Below are 14865 nucleotides of genomic sequence, written 5' to 3'. Positions count from 1 at the left end.
GGGGGCCCTGGGGCGGGCCGCGTGTTGTGCCCTGCGAGCCCGGTGAAGAGAGTCCGGGGATCGGGATTGCCTGTACCTCCACCCCCCACCCCCAGCACTGAAGTAGAGATGAGCCCAAATCAGCGGAGAATCCACAGCATTGCACCCAATCCACAGGAGACTTGCTATTTTTCAGTCATCGTTATTGGTATGCCCTGAACATTTTTGACTGGTTTAGAGCCGACGTGGATTTCTACCAAAATGATCTTTTTCAAGGCTCTGTGCTAAAAAGCTTTCATTGAAATTGCATCCCAATCGTTGCTAGTGCGGTGTAGTTGACCAAAACGTCATGTCCTTAATAGCTCATGCAAAAAGAAGACTGCCTCGATGAAAAGCCTGCTGCATTCTCTTAATCTGTAGGCTCTCCAAGTGCATATTGCACCGCTGCCGTGTTAAAAGCTTCTTACCATGGAGTCCTGAAAAAGGCCATGTCGGTCGAAACACGTGTTGCCTCTAAACCAGTCATGATGTTAAGGCCATACCCATAAAGATGACTGAACAATAGCAAGCCTGGCACTAGCAATTGCTCAAAACATACAAGGTGACATACGCATGGCTGAAGTAACCTGTCTCAACCAGTATCTATACAGTTTTGGGTGACTTAGTGCATAGTCATACAGGTTGCGTCCATGCTGCAGCACCTGGAACGTCTCACATGTGGAGCTGAAGAATAGCAATGGCCAATGCAGAATTATAAAGTGCCCATTTGTCTGCTTTCTCTTAGAGCTAATTGTTAAAGGGTCTTTGATATTCCCTGGAAAGGTTTAATCAGGAAATGTTTCTCTTGCACTGGTGGTCCAGTCAAACGGACTGGCTGTTCACCATTATCAGGGTTAGTACGAGTGACAATACCAGAAGGTGGGGTCTCTTCGTATTGTCTTGTGTTTTAGAAGCCTTGACATCCGGAAGATTCAGCAATGAAAGTATTCTTAACCCCTTTTGCATAACAATTTCAGAGGCTAAGGTTTTAAGCTGTTATAACAATCAAATCTCAGCTACTTCGTGATGGGGGCCTGTATGCCCATTTCCTTATGAAAACATACCTCGGTACTAGGTGGATCAATAATTATAACACCATTCCTAGATGGACAAACTCCATTCCCTTTTTCTCACTTTTTAATTTTCAGTCAGCTTGGCCAATACTGGAAACCTATGTCATTTTAAAGAAATCATGAATCTAGTGTTCCCTAATCTGTTTGGTTAAACGTCTGCATCTTGACCAGAGATGGTCTAACTTTGCCTGCTCGGTTCAGCCTGTGGGGGCAAACAGCTGGAATGTTAAAGCGTTTTCCTTTCACGTGATCGCTTTTGTACTTGACAGTTGTTTAGTCTTTTTGATACATATTTTGGTACATCTTTTGGGATTGTGAATGATCTAGTTGAATTACCTCTTCTTCTGATGAATAAGAAACCCAATGGTTACTTAAACATGGTCTCTCTTTATGTATAATCCTCTGTTTTGTCTTAATTTAGATCAAGTAGTACTGTCATTCTGCCCAGCAGATTCCAAAGATCGCCTATCAATTAGTTTGTCTCTAAAATTGGAGCCTCTATGATTGATAATTTCTTACATGGCGCGACAGGTGAGAGGGAAGAAATGGCTTTCTTTTTTGCTATATTAGTTCCGTTTTTGAAGGACACAAGTCAAATTAGGACAGACAAAATCTCTTCAGTGCAAAGATTTAAATGGCTAAAAATGGAGTTAAAACAATAGGAACAATAATATAAAGTGGATCATCCTTTGTATGTAATACCAAGCTTGAATTTGGTTTGCTAAAGTTACGTACTCTCTTGGTGAGGTTTTGTAACAGAAGCTCCATGCAGCATGCACGGAAATCCCACATTTTTCTTGGATTGGTGGTGAAGTCAGTGGTGCACGAGAGGCATCTAAAGTCCAACAGAAGAAACGTGCAATTGACTTTCATAAAACTATCCTGCATTATCTTTACATAGTTAAATAATGCAAGTCCTGCAGACACCCGCTGTTTATCATCTGCTTAGCCCTTTCCATTTATTGTCTGTGCACCACTCCAAAGTAGTTCCACCAGTAAAATCTGCTGTACCGGGCAGCCTCACGATTTCCCCTCCTCGGCTGTGGTTGAACTGGTGCCATTGGCCCCTAAAAGGGACCGTAATTCTGCCCGGTCACAGCAACCAGAATGCGAGGCATAGCGACCTTGTCTGGCTTAGCAGGTGGCTTGTCGGGATACGAAATAAGAGTCCCTGCAGCAGTTGAGCGGACGTTCGGGACCAGACCGGCTTGGTGGAGCTCCCAGGGGCTCAATGGGGAACAGCCTGCCCCACTGTAAAGGGGCAATTAAGCACCAATACAGTTACAGGTGCGGCATCCCCGTGGACCCTCCTCTCACCTCCTCCTCCTCGCACTGTCACACCACGCTAAACGCTGTTCCTTATAATCATTAATTCAAACATCCACCCTTGCGCTTTCATGCATCATTCCTCACATTCTTACCCACCATTTCGGCTCCCTCTCTCCTCTCTGTCTACTTTCCCCTCCACTTGTCCCCATCCACCGAAGACTGCATTTACTCAAAATGTTTTTACTATACAACAGCCACACATTTTGTCCTGGTCAATGCTTACTAAAAAGTAGAATTCACTCTTGGGAGAACTGCCATTCATGCCAGAGGATGAGTGACTTGTATGTCTGGTTTGCAGTTTGCAACTTGACATTTTTCACCCTAGTTATGTCATTTGTTTACGATTGTTTAATAGTCATGAGGGAATCCTGCTTCGTAGCTGAAGTTAGCCTCCCCTGGTTTTGGTCAGAAATATTGGAAAATTGTTGAGCAATAGGTCTGTCCTAAATTGTTTGGCTGCACCCTCAACGAAAGACCAGAAGGCATAACTGTCTTGATTACTGGTTCAATAACACTCTTCAGTGAAAATACCATTTTAATGTAGTCGTGTGCCAGTTTTTCAAATGCTTAATCTCGCGAGTATGAGAATTCACCTTCTTTTTGATCAGCACTTGCAATTTTGAATGTTTTTTAAAATGATCTGTTAGTAAACTTGTTTTTACTCAACTGCATACTCCAGAATGGCGTTATGACGGTGGATTTGTGCAATATGGACATGTAAGTAATAATGGAACGTATACACTTTATACAATTGTGAAAAACAAGGTGAGGCCTCTTATGTCGATGAGCTCCAAAATGTTATTCTGGTTTAGAGCTGTTGCGTGTTTTACATCAGTCGTGTCAAACGGCTTGGCGAGTTCGAGTGATTCCCATTTGCCCTTTATATGAATAGGATATCTTTTAATGCCCACTGTCCAGTTAAAATCTGCTTCTACTGCTGAATTATATTACTCTCCAGACTTGCTGATACTTCAAAGTTTGAGCATGCTGAAAACTATCTTTAAATCTACAGCCAAGTGGTCTATAAATGAGCAGGCTCTTTGAGAATGAAAAGTTGATCAATCTTTCTAGACTTTCGTTTTGTTTGTATTTTATTTTTTAAATCTTCAATTCAGTGGACAGGGATTGTTAGTGTGCGTAAATGGAAAGTTGGTTTCTCTTTGTCATCGGATCCATGGTCAAACACTGCTGTGGGATGTTGCACGCAGTCTATTGTCCTGATGTTTAACTGACTGTGGGGATTCAAATCTTCACCAATCATTATTATGATGGTAGGAAAGATCCTCTCTGTTTTCTATTACTGTTGCGTCCGTTATTCAAACATTTCTCCAAATTGCCTGCTGAGAATTGAAAATGTACATCGATCAGCAGTATCTCTGATGCTTTTCCAGTTGGGGGTGACTTCATAAATCCCATGATAATGTGTGTGGTTATCACCATCTACACAGACTAGATATTCTGCATTGATTGCATTACTAGGGTAAAGTGGCTGCTGCAGGCCCATTCCGCAGCACTGCACAAGGTACTATTAGTTTTCATGAAGAGCTTTAGTTATTTAGGGACCAGGTCTTCTGGCAAATATGTAATCGAGCCTGGTGAAGAACTCGCATTACATCCTGCAGTAAAAGGTGATTTATAAAAGCTATGTTCCAGCACAAGATGAGGCCTTCCACTGACTAGCTCCTGCAGTCAGTACTGCACTCAGTTACCACCCTTTTCAACTGATAAAGTGGAAATTCTGGAGTACTACCCCACACAAGACACAAGGATTCTACGTGTCTGGGCCCAAGATGGTGACAACATAGAATGATGCCATCAACACTCGGAGACGCACAGGAAAACTACATATCCCACTGCCTGTCATCTTCGAGAGGTTGATAAATATTATCACCAGTGGGTAGTATTGGTAACACCAACTGTTACAGCACTTTGCAAATGGATGAATCGGGTATGAAGTGCTCTATATATTATCAAATTATTCTGACTTCGGATCATCACTGCTCTCCTCTTTTTGGGTCTGTAGCCTCGCCTACCCTTCTGCTTCAAGACCGATTCCCCGACCACTTGAAATGGGATTTTGCTCCATCTGTGCAGCTAGTCTTTCCATAGCCTTTGGTCTTCAGATCTAGGCCTGGAATTTCTCTTGGGAGGTCCACTAGCTCCTGCGTATTACCTATTACATGTTAATGTTTACCTTACTTTTCACAATACTTGTAGCTGCCAGGGACATTCTCATTGAACTCTATGGACACACCTTTAAACAAGCTGGATGTACAGAGTGATTTTAGTTACCTGGTCAAATGTTGAGCATACCTTTTACACATCTAGTGTATTCAAGAATGTATTCAGGGTTCTGATATGTAATGTGCCTACCTTTTTATTTTTGAACAACTTGTTTAAAACTTTCAAATTTTACAAAACGTTTAAAGTCTCAAATAGTTATTTTCACGTATTCAAGTGTTCTGCTGCTAATGTTTAATTTAAATGGGCTTGTGTCTCTTTTAGGCACTGCTGTTCATTTTTTTATTTTTTTTATATAAGTGTGCCTGTGTTCTGAAGGACTTGCATCTAGAAATGTCTTAATGCTTGACTTTATAATAAAGACCACATCTTTCAGAAAGTATACTTTGTAAACATAACTTTTTGTGCGGGTGTGTCTAACTGTACTTTACTTAATACCCAACTTCCCTCTACTATGAGCGAAGCCACATTGCTTTTTCACATCACGACATGGTGACTATGTTTGTGTAAACCCTGCATACACACTAAACGTTCCTCATCTCAAGCCCTTACCAGAGTACTTGTGGGGAAACCTCCTAACAGTAGCCACACAGCAACCCGACGTGACAAGTCGCAGGGCACACAGCATTACCTTTGCATGTTGCTGCCGACGTGACAGCAACTACTAGAAGACCTTCTGACAGCCCTTGCTTAAGTTGGACATAGAGGTGGCAGACAGCACTTAAGCCACAGCACACTCTGCTCCGGAATAAGGTTACAACAACGTAAAACGTGATGGACATCCTTCAGCAGCACTTCTTTAATGTGTTCAAACTAGAAGTATCAGCACAGCATTCCCCACTGAGCTCTTATCTGTATTTGGGTTTTTTCAGTAAAATTATTTTTTACTTGCCCAAACATACCCAATTTGACAATAAACCCTTTAATCCCCAGCCTCCAAAAGTAGGGTTTTCCTATCACAAAGTCTTATCTGGAACCCTGAGGCTTTTACCTTTTGAGTCTTTGAAGGAGCAGTGTTTTGCTCACCTGCTGTGTTATCTCAAAAGAGAAGGCACTATAGGCATAGGATAACCAGCAACCACAGATGTTTCTGTTTATTTGGCCCTGATCGACAAGTCACTGTACAAGCTGATGGCATAAGGAAGGATGCAATACTTCTCTGAGATGAATGCCATACCAGGCCATGTGGGATGGAGGACATCTCATAGCTGGCCTGGTAGGATACTCTTTTCTTCCCTGTTAGAAATAAGCCGTCCCACTGTGCAGTAGTGCGTTACAGTATGCTCTTCCCTAGTGAGAACGCCTTAGTGGCCCTTGGGTGGCTGGCACTTTGTCAAGCCTTTTTGGAGGTGGTGATGGAGATCTGGTAGTGTAACTAAAGTATTTGATGGTGGAGGACATACCGTATCCTACTCTGAGGTACAGCTAGGAGTATTCTTGCCACTTGCATTGGTTCCACAAACTGGGAATTAACACCACACCTCTTTTGAATCCACACTGTTGACATATTTCTTGCTGAAGGAATTGATGATGATAAATTGTGCAGACCTCTTTATAACTATCACTTTCTGAAACTGTTTCCCTTTGCAGAAGCCACATCTGTTTTGGAATGAAGTCAGCGGAGCAGATGAGACAGCAGGCTCACATCCAGGTTGTAAGTAAGAACCTGTACAGCCAGGACAACAACCACTCTCCCTTGCTCTTCGGGGTTTTGGACCACCGAATGGTAAGAAGCTCAGGTGCATGCATGCAGCCGGTGGGGCTCACACCGTTGAAAAGACGTGTTAGATGACATGCTAAACTGCTGCAAAATGTTTTGAAATGTGAGCAAATGATCCGTGAAATCTACTCTGTGCCTCTTGTAACCTGTTTGTACCTCTGTATGGTCTCTTACCTTGCTGCTAAAGGGTGTCTTGCGGCCTGTTTCTGGCCCTCTACTTTTCATAAATTATGTTTTTGTGACTTATACCGCGCACTGATGCCATTTTTCATGGTCTCCAGACACTCGGGCAGATCTGAAAAGGAAGGGAGTTGGGGTGGTTAGTTAGTAGGGTTGAGAGGGAAAGCGCAAGAGAGCTTTGATGTGCTGTTGGTAGCTTCAGTTCGGAAGAAAAGGTCACTGTGTGCTGTTATGATTTTAGTTGATTGGCATTTGTGTGATGTTTTGTGGGTGGTTGTATGCAGGTGTTTCATGTGCGTGCTGTGGAGAGTTGGTACAGTGCCTGTAGATTGGGTGTTTTATGGGAAAGGTCTGGGTTGGGTGTTTGGTATGCAGAGTGTTCGAGAGATTTTAGCAGGGTTAGTCAGGGGCTGTCTGGTTTGTTTTGGTTTGCCTGCAATAGTAAGTATTTTGCAATTTGCTGCAGCCCACCGCCTAGTGCTTAATGCATGTTTTAATTTTTGTAATGCATCCTGTATGTTTTGCTTATGATTTGATGCCTGGGCGTTGCCACCAACCATTGCGGTTGCAAGACCACAAAATAGTAAATTGTGCATTTTACTAGTTCACTTTGTATATTTTAAGACCCTGTCTGACTTGTGTACACCAGGTAAGGTTTGAAAATGTTTATTTTCTACCATTTCCACGTGATGCGTACTGCATTCCTGCCCAATATTGAGCAGCATGTACTGTAAGCGAAGGTTCCATCTGCACTCTTCACTGCTTGCCACTGGAGATCTTTTCTTGTCTCCATATTGTGGCCTTGTTGGTGGCCATCGGTTTGGCCTGGTGATGTCTCTGCACTGAGGTCAGCCCAAGGTTAAAATGCGGCTCATGCCATATGGTTAGTCTCTTGCTGATTATACTGTGCTTGAGGATCCAAAGACATGCACACTTCCCAGCTGTTCTTGCGGCTCCCTTTTCTCTGCTCACTGCAGCTCAGTGAGAATACCAGTAATCTGTGGCAGGACTCTGCTCTCCCCTCACTGCTCCATACGTAGACCTCCTGATCATAGACCTTAAAGCATGCGAGGAAGGCGTTCCTGTGCGCCTCTTTGCAAAACAATGCATTCCTCCTATTTCATGGGTATCCGCACAAAGATGATATGGAATGGGGCCAGGGCATGGCATGCTGTGGTAAAACAGAGGGACCCTGTAGTGCCACATCGTAACTTGTCCCCAAGATCTTAACCTAACCTTTTGTTGCTTTCCACTACTTTGGCCTGAGACAGTCACTCAAGTTCACTAAGGTGGTATTGCTACATGTCCATCTCGCCCACAGTCTTTCTGTTGCTGTGCGCAGTTGCCACATAACACCAATGCGAGCAGAGGCTTTTCTCCTATCTTTCCCGGAAGCACTTGATATACACACTTTACTTTTTACCTGCTTCAAAGGCACCCTTCTAACAAACCATTCTATTTCACCAGAATTTTTATTTCAACCTATGTAACTTTCTAAAATAAGGAATTTATAGATTTGATAAATAATTATGTGCTGCAGAGGATTCAATCTCAAATTTCTTTAACAGGGGACCAGTGCAAAGGATCGTCCATGTGAAACTTGTGGCAAGAGCCTGGCAGACTGTTTGGGGCACTATGGCTATATTGACCTTGAGCTGCCATGCTTCCATGTGGGATACTTCAAGGCAGTCATAGGAATCCTCCAGGTAAGATCTCGGCATATTTAGGAAATTAATCACTACACATGTTTAGCTTAATGAAAGTTATGTTATATGGCATTTGTATAGTGCCTACTGCCAGTGGTATGGCCTCGAAGCTCTGTGAGGTTGAACGCCCTTCGGAGGATGGTAGTCTGAGATGTGAAGTAAGGATTTCTAAAATGAGTGTATGCATTTTTAGCTAGCACAAAGGTAGGGAGTGGCTAGGTCCTTAATAGCAACCCATAGATATCCCAAGAGGATTGGTGCCGTGACAGATTGTCAAGGGAAGTAGGCGAGTCAAGGAGATGGATTATGTGAACAGATGGACTGACATTTTCGCGGGACTCGGCACTTTTATTGTAGAGGTGGTGATATGTGTTTGGGTGTGTGAAGTTGAGCGGTGTTTGTTATAGATGTATGGAGATGGATGGGCCATGTCCCCTGCAGAATACAGCTATTGTCCTTGAAATTCCAGCGAAACACGGCTGACACCTAGTTAGATGTGGTCTTGCAGAACTTAATCCTAAAGCCTGGCTGAGATGGATTCCATGGGCAGCTATGTCCTACCGTGTACAGTAAGGGCACCTCCTTGAAAACATAGTTGGCACACCACCTTCTTTGTTTCAATGCCCATTGGGTCCTTGGTTTCCTTAAGACTTTAACAACCAATTGCAGTTTGTGGCAGTTGTAATGGTTCTGGAATAGGAACACCCAAAACCATCCAAAGTCTTTACTTGGAGGTATCCACCCTAGTGTATTTCCTGTCCACATCCAGAATTTGTATGTTTGAGCAGGTATTTAGCAGGCTGTGGTTGTAAGCCAATTCTTTGTAGCCTGTTACCAAAAAGGAAAAAGCAGCACTGCAATGACCTTGCTGTGAATGAAATGTAGAGTGCAGAAGCCACCAATGACTTCCGCCAGTGCCATATTCTGACTTACCAGCTGGTCTCCATGCAGCCTCATGTCTCATCTACACTCGCTAGCTACAGCTGCATTCCATACGCGCAATATCAATTAACAGAACTACAGTCTCATGTATTTAGCTGCCACGGCAGTAAAGTTTACATCGAACTTTACATAGGAAAATGCAAAACTTATTTCCTTTTACCGTTTCTCCTCTTTGAAAGATCACCAATATTGGTATGCAAATAATCTGGCCAAATCCGAAAACACATGCCAAATTTGCCAAAAGTGTATTCAATTTTTTTGTGCCTAAATCATTTGCTGAGGATACTTTTTACAATGGGTTTTTCCATAGGGGCTAAAAAAAATACTACCATTTAGCCAGTGGTATCTCAAAATTATGTGCTTTTTGTTTTTGAAATTTTTGGCACCGAAGACTTGGACTGGAGTAGCGCATGCTGCACACATTTTACAAAACTCATCAGCCAAGTTTGAGATTACTTTATACAGTATGGTTTGTTTCCAAATATGCGCAGTAGGGGAAGAGGAAAAAATCAAATCAAAAACATTCCATAAAATTAATATATTTCACGGAATGCCCAAGATGCACAAAATTACTGCAGACCGATATACCGAACCAAGAAAGGTTTATGAAGTTTTTGGTGATAGAGGAACTGTGAAACACATAAGAAGGCCTGGCAAGAGAATGTTAGCAAGCAATTGAAACACAAGAGAAGTCCTGGCAGGGAGTATACCAGGCGAGTTGGAAAGCTACAAGAAATACTAAAGAAGGAAAGTGTTTTCTAGGAAATGGAGACACTTGTGTTAAAGAAAAACTGTCAGAGAACCTGTTGTCTAAGAGGAACATTGTGAATCAAGGAGAGACACAAAGCAACTATTGTAAACAAGACCTTGCCATCCCATTTCAGAATCCAGGGGACAAGAACCAACCTCTGGGTTCAAGGTCTTTCACCTTGGGTAACATTTTCGTTAGAGCTGTTCTAATTTTCAGTAGTGAACACTTTTTTGCCAATATCTGGTAGAAGGCATTTCCTTTTCACACTTTGTTTTGTTTGTAGTGTGAGGGTCAGGATAGGACGTTTTGGACACCAGGATGGCTTTTCAGTTATTGACATCCTGAAACAGACTGATCCTTAGTTTTTGGGCTTTAGGTAGAGAAACTCCTCTTTAGAAATGGGGTCAGAGAGGCACTTTCATAAACCATTTTCTTTTAAATAAAAGACTTTAACCAAAACTTAACTTTGAAACAAGGCTTCAGTTTCTGACGACACACAGTCAACACAATATATCTGTACAAAAATATACCTTTTAGAAATATAATAAAGTTGTGCATGGGAGGGTACTCGGGAGCCCAGCCACGATGGGTGCTCCTATGTGAGCTCTGAGCAACCCCCACAAAATCCAAAGATCAGATCCTGAGCTCAGCTAAGGAGAATGAATATAAGTGGAGGAGTAAATGAGGCGGGCAAGTAGTGGGATCCACATACTCGGTAATGCTAGCGGGGTTCTTATATGGGTGACTCTGTCTGTCCCCCAGAACATTTTTCAAACCAAAACACATGACAAAGGCAGAATGGCTCTAGTGTATGGTATCCTTGAAAATAGAGAGATATGTATAGTGAACACCTATGCCCCCTATCATGATGCCAGATCATTCTTTAGGTCATTGTATGCAAGAATAGGTGCATGCAGAAGCGGGATCCTGTTATGGGGAGGTGATTTCAACTGTACGCTGAACCCTATGGTAACAGGTCTGATGACAAGTTCAGGAGACCAGTCCCACCGGCAAAAGGTTTGAATACCCTACTCCAATCCTTTGAGTTGACAGATATCTTGAGGGCCTTTCACCCAAACAATCAAGGCTATTCTCACTACTCTACTCTGCACAATGTTTACACGAGATTGGACTATTTGTTCACAGGGGTGGAACACATGGGGGAATTCCAAGAGGCGCAATACAAGGCAAGGGTATGTCGGATCACTCCCCATTAGCTTTGAGGTGGCAGGTAGCTCCCCCTAGACCGGCAATACCAACCTGGAGGCTAAGGAGTGAGGCTCTACAAGAACGTGTTTAAAGAACACATACGCAAACACACAAAATACTTCACGGTAAATAAAGGCAGTGTGCAATCAGCGGGCACATTATGGGAAACATTTAAAGTGGTGATAAGGGGTCAGGCGATGGCCAAATGAGAAGGCATACAGAAAGTAATCACCACAGAGTTAAAAAGAAAAAATGGAAAAAGAGTTGGTAGAAGTTGAAAAAAGAAATAGGGCCAGAGAGGATAACCTACAGAAAGAAGTAGAGCTGAGACAGAACTGCCAATTACAATGGTATAGGTTGGGCAAATTTAATTACACAAAATACATAGAGAAACTACATGTAGAAGGGGATAAACCGGGCAGACCTTTGGCATGGTTCTATAAGAGCAATGGCAGCAAAGCAATAATATACCCTGCAGGCCCGGGACGCCTCCCTTGCAGTATGCAAGCAGAGGCGAACGGTGCATTCTATGAAAACTATAGAACAATAAATGAGGATGCAGGCGCATACGCAGCATGGCACACAGACCTTCAGGAGGCATTAGGGCTTGTACAATTGCCACACTTGGGTGCAGAAACAGTTGAGGTATTAGAGGAGCCCATAAAGACAGAAGAAAATCTTGCCACAATCAGAACTCTTCCCTCCGGAAAAACCCTGGGCATGGACGGGCTGCTGGGCGAATTGTACAAGGAATTCGCAGATGGCCTTGTTTCGGCTATGCTTGAAATGTTTACAGAAGCATTTGACAAAGAATTGCTAACTGAAAGTTTAAGAGAAGCAGTTATAATACCCCTGCCCAAGCCTTATAAATCAGGAGCAGACTGTGGCTCCTATAGGCCCTTGCTGTATTGAATCGGGACAGTAAAATACTTACTGAATTATAAGCGAAGAGGCTACTAAGGGTAATAACTGAATTGATACACCCAGACCAAACAGGATATGTGCCTGGTAGAAACACTACATGTTGCATCATGTAATAGACAATACCAAAGGCATGGGACGATCACTGCGCGGTAGCCTCACTAGACATGGTGAAAGCATTTGATTCCATTCATTGGGACTGGCTATATGCGACACTAGTGAAGTTTGGTTTTGGACCAGGGTACATTAAATGGGCGAAATTAATATATAAAACCCAACTCCAAGATAGCAACACTGGCCAAGATTCTACAGCGATGAGGTCCCAGGGACAGAAAGAGTTCCCCTTTTGAACAGGTGTTGCAGTGTTGAGCCCTTTGGTTTTCCATTGATCTTGAACTTGGTGGGGAGACTAGCTTACTTCTGAGTGAATATCTTGCTCTCTGAAGCAGACTGCAGAACTCAGTGGAGCTGAGCTGAGCCATACTGAGAAGCGGGTGCACACAACACTGGGTTAGGTGGAGACCAGGTGAGAGTGTAAAATCTCTGAGGGGGCTCCCAGCATGGGAGGCCAGAGGCCATTTGATCGGTGTGACAAATTTAACATCTCGTTTTCAAGGAGCAAGCAGAAGGGTGAAATTCGTCAGCAGAGGTCGTGTTATGTTCTCCAGGGATAATTTCAACCCATTAACTGGGACACTAGTGCCATCACCACAGCAATTATTAAAGTACTGTATAATATCTTCTGATTAGGCCCCTTTTTCGAATTTGTATTTTGTTAAATTACTTCCGATTGCATCAACTCTACTACTGTCCTTTGGGAATTGTGACAAATCGAGGGAATTTGTCTTTTCTGCCCTAAACGGGTGCCACCTCCTTTAGGACTTGGTGAGGTGAGCCCACTACGTGATAGGCTTTCTAGTAGTCAGTGCAAGCGGATACCCACTGTGGGTGACCCACACTCACTGAGGACAAGGAATGCCCATGGCACTGCTCCATCCCACCTCCCTTCCCTACTAAGGCATCAACGTTTATTGGTTATATGGGAAGTGAATGTACAGGGCCCATTTAAGGTGGATGGCTTGGTTATTTACCTTCACTCATTCTCACCTGCTGTATAATGATAAACTTTATGAAAATCATGAAAAATTAATATCTCCAAAAATATACATCCGTTTTATATAGTGTCCCCATTTGTCTATCCTGATCTGTACATTATAATGGTCTTTATTTTATTAAACTAGCATATTCACATCAAATGTTATATTACATGAATGAAATGCCTTTCCGGAACATGAGTAATGTAACTCCCATCTTTTTCAAGTCACGCAAGACTAGGGTGAATAGCTCCACCTTGCCAGTCACAACACGAGGCGTGAATGGCCGCCACCACTTCGTCACAAGATTGTGGGAGATTTTTTGGATTATAAAATACCTTGCACTCAGACAGGACATTAATCGGCATTATACTAGATATTACTGGAAGGAGATGGCTGGCTGGGGGAGAACAGACACTAGAGTGCTGATTTTCCATAGCGGCTGCAGAAAGATGTACCTGTTCAGAAGGAGATAAGCTGTCCATAATCAGCCGGCCACAATAGCTACAAGAGGCCTTGCTGATTTCCAAACACAAGAAGCCCCATTTTAAATGTAAGTACTGTGCCCAATTTACATCTATAGTGACCATGATAGATCCTGGGACTAAAGGGGTATGGGAAGCAAAAGGGGATACTAGTTTAAACAGAGTTAGTGTAAAATAAATAGGCACAGTGTTATATATTTGAAAGTACAACTGATTATTCATGTCAAGCACAACAAAGTGCAATTTGTAATGTGTCGGTGTAAAACTGACATCATTTTGTGAACTTCGAATGGAGTTTTGTATTGCAAAATGAAGCACCATTTAAAATCGAATCCTGTATTCCACTGGCACAAACCGTGATTTGGGCCATAGGATAGTTATGAACTCTAGCTAAGGCACATTAATAGAAATACATTGAAAGTTTTACACACAGTAGATTGGAAGTTGTACTTGCATGCTGAGTATCTTGCACACTTATTTTTATGAAACGGTGCACACAGATTCCGAAGCTACTGCACTACATTTATGGTATTAACAGTGGTCTTACATTGTAACTGGGGGGTGTCAGCGGGGAAGGTGAAACAATATTTTGATGACTTTGCTTATCTAATCTTGCATTTTCGGTGGAGTTGCTTTCCTATTCTTTCGAGTTTAATATTACATAGAATTTGTTATGGAAATTAATGATTGTACATGGGAACTAGTCTGATTCCTGGAGTCAGTTAAAATGTTCTTTTGCTGACTAATGGAGTATATGATATAGTGGTGACTTCCCTGGCATCTTGGATTAGCCCCATCTCCCAGCTGAAGGCCACAAGAGGCTCCTCTGGGAACACCAATGGGGAAGAAATCGCCTCACCCCCGCAACACAAGGGACAATATCTGAGAGACCAACCACTGATGGACAAGGCGATCAGGTGACGAGAGCGTGCCAACCCTTCTGAACTCCCTAGGGGGCGTCCAGGCATCGGTGTCCTAGTTAAGGGTGGAACAGTGAACAGTGAATGGTGAAGACCGGCCATTGACCAGCCACTTTGCCTCTTGGCCTATGAGCCGTTGTCTGTAAGTACACTTTATTGCTTCTTCTCAGCTTCACCCTTGCCATTGTCTTCTCATGCTATCTCTTCTTTCTCTTCTACTTCTCGCTTCACTCTCCTCTGCTCAGAACCATCTCCATTCTCCTCAATGCCACCTCT

The 14865-nt window shown here is 42.9% G+C and overlaps 2 protein-coding genes across 2 annotated transcripts in view; one reads left to right on the top strand and one right to left on the bottom strand.

Annotated features, from left to right (window-relative positions):
• Positions 1-14865, top strand: part of POLR3A (RNA polymerase III subunit A) — a 1042059-nt gene that overhangs the window by 44951 nt on the left and 982243 nt on the right. The window contains exons 2-3 of the mRNA XM_069611006.1: positions 6252-6387; positions 8130-8267. Coding sequence (XP_069467107.1) covers positions 6252-6387; positions 8130-8267 — 274 coding nt within the window. The remainder of the gene's footprint in view (positions 1-6251; positions 6388-8129; positions 8268-14865) is intronic.
• RPS24 (ribosomal protein S24) overlaps positions 1-14865 on the bottom strand; it is a 258861-nt gene that overhangs the window by 148078 nt on the left and 95918 nt on the right. The gene's annotated exons all lie outside the window — the stretch shown is intronic.

This window comes from Ambystoma mexicanum, chromosome 8, assembly GCF_040938575.1.
Source record: "Ambystoma mexicanum isolate Mex_15411 chromosome 8, UKY_AmexF1_1, whole genome shotgun sequence".
NCBI lineage: Eukaryota > Metazoa > Chordata > Amphibia > Caudata > Ambystomatidae > Ambystoma > Ambystoma mexicanum.
The sequence above is the reverse complement of the archived record's forward strand: the minus strand, read 5'-3'. Positions and strand labels throughout refer to the sequence as shown.